General features: G+C 57.8%; 1 protein-coding gene across 1 annotated transcript in view; it reads left to right on the top strand.

Annotated features, from left to right (window-relative positions):
- The window catches only part of LOC130376141 (chromodomain-helicase-DNA-binding protein 4-like), a 28,878-nt gene that overhangs the window by 204 nt on the left and 22,591 nt on the right, over nt 1-6,083 (top strand). Inside the window, exons 2-9 of the mRNA XM_056583361.1 lie at nt 1,127-1,407; nt 1,625-1,755; nt 1,958-2,090; nt 3,271-3,440; nt 3,666-3,908; nt 4,065-4,268; nt 4,771-4,982; nt 5,931-6,062. Of these exons, the coding sequence (XP_056439336.1) occupies nt 1,127-1,407; nt 1,625-1,755; nt 1,958-2,090; nt 3,271-3,440; nt 3,666-3,908; nt 4,065-4,268; nt 4,771-4,982; nt 5,931-6,062 (1,506 nt within the window). The remainder of the gene's footprint in view (nt 1-1,126; nt 1,408-1,624; nt 1,756-1,957; nt 2,091-3,270; nt 3,441-3,665; nt 3,909-4,064; nt 4,269-4,770; nt 4,983-5,930; nt 6,063-6,083) is intronic.

Here is a 6,083-nt window from a genome sequence, read left to right as displayed (position 1 = left end):
AAACCAACGTCCGCTGAAGTAAAGGGAATATTAAAACACGCCTGTAGGCACACGAGGAAACCACACTCAGATACACGCGCTTCTGCAGAGGAATAGAACATTCACCTGTCTCTCTCTGTCCCTGTCTCTCTCTCTGTCCCTGTCTCTCTCTCTGTCCCTGTCTCTCTCTCTGTCCCTGTCTCTCTCTCTGTCCCTGTCTCTCTCTCTGTCCCTGTCTCTCTCTCTGTCCCTGTCTCTCTCTCTGTCCCTGTCTCTTTCCCCGTCCCTCTACCCGTCTCCCTCTCTACCCGTCTTACCCTCTACCCGTCTTACCCTCTACCCGTCTTACCCTCTACCCGTCTCCCTCTCTACCCGTCTCCCTCTACCCGTCTTACCCTCTACCCGTCTTACCCTCTACCCGTCTCCCTCTCTACCCGTCTCCCTCTACCCGTCTCCCCCTCTGTCCGTCTCCCTCTCTTCCCGTCTTCCCCTCTCTCCCTCTCTCCCTCTCTACCCGTCTCCCTCTCTACCCGTCTCCCCCTCTACCCGTCTTCCCCTCTCTCCCTCTCTACCCGTCTCCCTCTCTACCCGTCTTCCCCTCTACCCGTCTTCCCCTCTACCCGTCTTCCCCTCTCTCCCTCTCTACCCGTCTCCCCCTCTCTCCCTCTCTCCCCGTCTCCCCCTCTACCCGTCTCCCCCTCTACCCGTCTCCCCCTCTACCCGTCTCCCCCTCTACCCGTCTCCCCCCTCTCTCCCTCTCTACCCGTCTCCCCCTCTACCCGTCTCCCTCTACCCGTCTTCCCCTCTCTCCCTCTCTACCCGTCTCCCCCTCTACCCGTCTCCCTCTACCCGTCTCCCCCTCTCTCCCTCTCTACCCGTCTCCCCCTCTACCCGTCTCCCTCTACCCGTCTCCCCCTCTACCCGTCACCCCCTCTACCCGTCACCCCCTCTACCCGTCTTACCCTCTGTCCGTCTCCCTCTCTTCCCGTCTTCCCCTCTCTCCCTCTCTACCCGTCTCCCCCTCTCCCCGTCTCCCCCTCTACCCGTCTCCCTCTCTACCCGTCTCCCTCTACCCGTCTCCCTCTACCTGTCTCCCCCTCTTCCCGTCTCCCCCTCTACCCGTCTCCCTCTACCCGTCTCCCTGCAGGCCGCTCATCGCCGCTAAGAACCCTAAGATCGCCGTGTCTAAGATGATGATGGTCCTGGGGGCCAAGTGGCGCGAGTTCAGCACCAACAACCCCCTGAGGGGCGCCGCCGCCGCCAACGCCGCGCTGGCCACCGCCAGCGTGCCTGCCGCCGTGGACACCATGGTGTCGGAGGCTGCGCCCCCCTCGCCGCCGCCACCGCCGCCACCGCCCCCGCCCCCCGTCGAGCCCACGCCCGTGCCCGTGGTCCCGCTCCGCAAGGCCAAGACCAAGGAGGGCAAAGGTCAGTCCTGGTGGGGGCCTTAGGTTCAGTGTTTACCCAGCGTCATCTTTTAGAAGAATGGAGGGATGCTTCAGGTCTGGGGTCTGTTCGTTAACATACACTCAGTGAGGGCCCCTCAGTGGGTGGCCCTAGGGGCCGGGCTCCTGGGCAGTGGTCTGGGAGGGACTGAGCACTGTGGGGTGCAGAAGGAGGCTGTGACTGACTGTGGCTTCTCCAGGTCCCAACGCCCGCAAGAAGTCCAAGCCCACCGCCAAGCCCGCCGAGAAGAAGAACGTGGCCAAGACCAAGAAGGTGGCCCCCCTCAAGATCAAGCTGGGGGGCTTCAACAGCAAGAGGAAGAGGTCCTCGGTAGGTCCTCTGTCCGTGTGTCTGTCTGTCTGTCTGTCTGTCTGTCTGTCTCACACTCTCAGTCGTTTTTCCCTCCATCTGTTAACGCCTCACATGCATAACCATTGTGTGTGTGTGCGTGTGTCTCTTTGTGTGTGTCTCTTTGTGCGTTTGTGTGTGTCTCTTTGTGTGCGTGTGTGTGTGTCTCTTTGTGCGTGTCCAGAGCGAGGAGGAGGAGCCTGACGTGGAGAGCGACTTCGATGAGACCAGTATGAACAGCGTGTCGGAAGGCTCCAGCAGCCGCACCTCACGCTCCAAGAAGAAGACCCCCAAGAGCAAACCGAAGAAGAAGAAAGGTAGACCCTGTAGGCCCTGTAGACCCTGTAGGCCCTGTAGGCCCTGTAGACCCTGTAGACCCTGTAGGCCCTGTAGACCCTGTAGGCCCTGTAGGCCCTGTAGGCCCTGTAGGCCCTGTAGGCCCTGTAGGCCCTGTAGGCCCTGGGTCTGTCTCTGTCATGGACCCCTGGGGTGGCTGGTCGGTGATGGACCAAAGGTCCAGGTCTGGTGTTCATCTGGTCCGGGTCAGGGTCTGGTCTGCAGTCCTCCTCTGTCTACCGCCTGGTGGCCGCTGGTTAGGGGGAGCTATTACCTAGTGATGGAGGAGGAGGAGGAGGAGCAGTGAGGTGGTGTTCACTAGGAGGAGGAGCAGTGAGGTGGTGTTCACTAGGAGGTGGAGCAGTGAGGTGGTGTTCACTAGGAGGTGGAGCAGTGAGGTGGTGTTCACTAGGAGGTGGAGCAGTGAGGTGGTGTTCACTAGGAGGAGGAGCAGTGAGGTGGTGTTCACTAGGAGGTGGAGCAGTGAGGTGGTGTTCACTAGGAGGTGGAGCAGTGAGGTGGTGTTCACTAGGAGGAGGAGCAGTGAGGTGGTGTTCACTAGGAGGAGGAGCAGTGAGGTGGTGTTCACTAGGAGGTGGAGCAGTGAGGTGGTGTTCACTAGGAGGTGGAGCAGTGAGGTGGTGTTGCGTTTTCACCCCGTGGCGTCTGAGTCACGGGGCCTGATTCACGACACAGGAGGAGGTATAATTAGCAGCACGCCATCTTGTGGCGTGCACGTGACAACTGCTGTTGTCACGTGCACTCCGGGGGTGTTTTGGATAGCACAACATGAGAAGGTGGAATATAAAATACTAATCTATACAGATACGCTTCCTGTGTTCAGAGGGTGCGTTCGATTTGAGGTAGTTTGCAATGGTTACGTGTTGGCATGCTGGCGTATTATTCCCTGCAATGCTAAGGTGTTAGCATGCTAGCGTGCTATTCTCTGCAATGGTAAAGTGTTATTATGCTAGCGTGCTATACTCTGCAGTGCTAAGGTGTTAGCATGCTAGCGTGGGATTCTCTGCCATGCTAAGGTGTTACTAAGCCTGCCATTGCTCTGCAGTGCTAAGGTTTTAGCATGCCAGTGCTAGTGGGTGGATGGTCGAGGCGTAGCGTTGGGAGCCCCCCCTCACCCCGTCTCTCTCTCTCTCTCTCCAGAAGCGGAGGAGGGCGACGGCTACGAGACGGACCACCAGGACTACTGCGAGGTGTGCCAGCAGGGCGGCGAGATCATCCTGTGTGACACGTGTCCCCGGGCGTACCACATGGTCTGCCTGGACCCCGACATGGAGAAGGCCCCCGAGGGAACCTGGAGCTGCCCGCACTGCGTAAGAACACACACACAGACAGACTCGGACACACACACACACACACTACCTGCTCCTTCACAACAGGCATATGACTGTCGGGGTTTGTGATTGGCTGAGGTCGTGTCACATGGTGTCCTGTTAACTCAATGTTATGGTCAGAAGCTGACATGTTGGCTCTCCCTCCTCCTCCTCCTCTCCCTCTTCCTCTCCCTCCCCCTCCCCCTCTCCCTCCCCCCCCTGCAGGAGAAGGAAGGCATCCAGTGGGAGGCGCGGGAGAACCCGTCAGAGGGCGAGGAGGAGGTGGAGGCGGAGGTGGAGGTTGGGGAGGCGGAGGAGGACGACCACCACATGGAGTTCTGCCGGGTGTGTAAGGACGGCGGGGAGCTGCTGTGCTGCGACTCCTGCCCCTCGTCCTACCACATCCACTGCCTCAACCCCCCGCTGCCGGAGATCCCCAACGGAGAGTGGATCTGCCCCCGCTGCACGGTGAGCCAACCGCCCGCCGCCGCCCCTGACGGACAGGGAGGCCGGCCATTGAGGAGCCGGACTGGGTTACTGATCCCACGCTGCAACTGCTGGATACGTAGAGAATCTTCCCGGTCTGCTGGAGGTTAACCCTGACGTCCCCCCCCCTTCCCGCAGTGTCCGGCCATGAAGGGCAAGGTGCAGAAGATCCTCACGTGGCGCTGGAGCGACCCCCCTCCCCCCACGCCAGTGCCCCGCCCCCCCGACCTGGCGGCCGATGCCCCCGACCCCGCCCCCCTCGCCGGGCGCCCTGACCGGGAGTTCTTCGCCAAATGGTCCAACATGTCCTACTGGCACTGCTCCTGGGTCTCCGAGCTGCAGGTCAGTGCCGCTGGAATGATGCTAACGCTAGCACAGTGATGTTAACACACGCTGGAGATGATGCTAGCACCCACACTGACCAACACATGATGCTAACGCGAGCACAGTGATGCTAACACACGGTAAAGATGATGCTAACACCCACACTGACCAATACATGATGCTAACGCTAGCACAGTGATGCTAACACACGGTAAAGATGATGCTAGCACCCACACTGACCAATACATGATGCTAACGCTAGCACAGTGATGCTAACACACGGTAAAGATGATGCTAGCACCCACACTGACCAATACACAGCGATGACGTGTGACGATCTATCGTCAACGCTGGAAACATGCTAGCATTCACACACACACTGATGCAAGGCTATGCTAACACTCACACTAGCATTCACACTTGACATCACCATTGCTTTCTTTCGTGTGTGACTCTCGCTCTATGCTTACCTGGGCTCTCTCTTTCTCTCTCCCTGCGCTAACCCAACCTCTCTCCCCAGCTGGAGCTGCACTGCCAGGTGATGTTCAGGAACTACCAGAGGAAGAACGACATGGACGACCCCCCGCCCATCGACGCCGGCGGGGAGGGGGAGGAGGAGAAGAGCTCCAAGAGGAAGAAGAAGGACCCCCTGTACGCCCAGATGGAGGAGAAGTACTACCGCTTCGGCATCAAGATGGAGTGGCTGATGGTGCACCGGATCCTCAACCACAGGTAGAGTCGCCTGTCTGTCTGACCCTCTATCTCTGTCTGTCTAACTCTCTATCTCTGTCTGTCTGTCTGACTCTCTATCTCTGTCTGTCTGACCCTCTATCTCTGTCTGTCTGACTCTCTATCTCTGTCTGTCTGACTCTCTATCTCTGTCTGTCTGACTCTCTATTTCTGTCTGTCTGACTCTCTATCTCTGTCTGTCTGACTCTCCATCTCTGTCTGACTCTCTATCTCTGTCTGTCTGACTCTCTATCTCTGTCTGTCTGTCTGTCTGTCTGACTCTCTATCTCTGTCTGTCTGTCTGTCTGACTCTCTATCTCTGTCTGTCTGTCTGTCTGACTCTCTATCTCTGTCTGTCTGACTCTCTATCTCTGTCTGTCTGTCTGTCTGACTCTCTATCTCTGTCTGTCTGTCTGTCTGACTCTCTATCTCTGTCTGTCTGACTCTCTATCTCTGTCTGTCTGACTCTCTATCTCTGTCTGTCTGTCTAACTGTCTGTCTGTCTGTCTGTCTGTCTGTCTGTCTGTCTGTGTCTTACTCACTGAGGTCACAGGTCAACAGCCCTCGGTAGGGCCTTGCACTACTTCCTGTCTAAACAGGAAGTAGAAGCCTCACTTAAGGACTGATAATGGTCCCACGTTCACTCAACGCAAGGGGGTTAAGGACCTGCGGACCCTCCTTGCGTCCACCCCAAGGGCCGGACATGCGCCTCCCAAAAATGTTAACCTTCCATCGAGGCGACGCAGCAGCGAGGGCTGTGATTGGTCCGCTTACTGAAACCCGGCACAGAAACATAAAGGTTCTGCGTCGAAGCGTCTGCGTGGTCGTTGCGTTGTGTGAACGTGGAACCATAATCAGCCCTTTAGTCCTGTTGTTATATTGTCACCCCCTTCTGCACGGTGCATGATGTAATGTGTGTGTGTGTGTGTGTGTGTGTGTGTGTGTGCGCAGTGTGGACAGGAAGAACAACGTGCACTACCTGATCAAGTGGCGTGACCTGACGTATGACCAGGCCACCTGGGAATCAGAGGACATGGACGTCTCTGAGTACGACGTCTACAAAGTGCAGTACTGGAACCACAGGTACACACCTGGCCCTACACA

Source organism: Gadus chalcogrammus, chromosome 22 (assembly GCF_026213295.1).
Source record: "Gadus chalcogrammus isolate NIFS_2021 chromosome 22, NIFS_Gcha_1.0, whole genome shotgun sequence".
NCBI classification, from domain to species: Eukaryota; Metazoa; Chordata; class Actinopteri; order Gadiformes; family Gadidae; genus Gadus; species Gadus chalcogrammus.
This window is presented reverse-complemented; position numbering and strand designations above follow the sequence as displayed.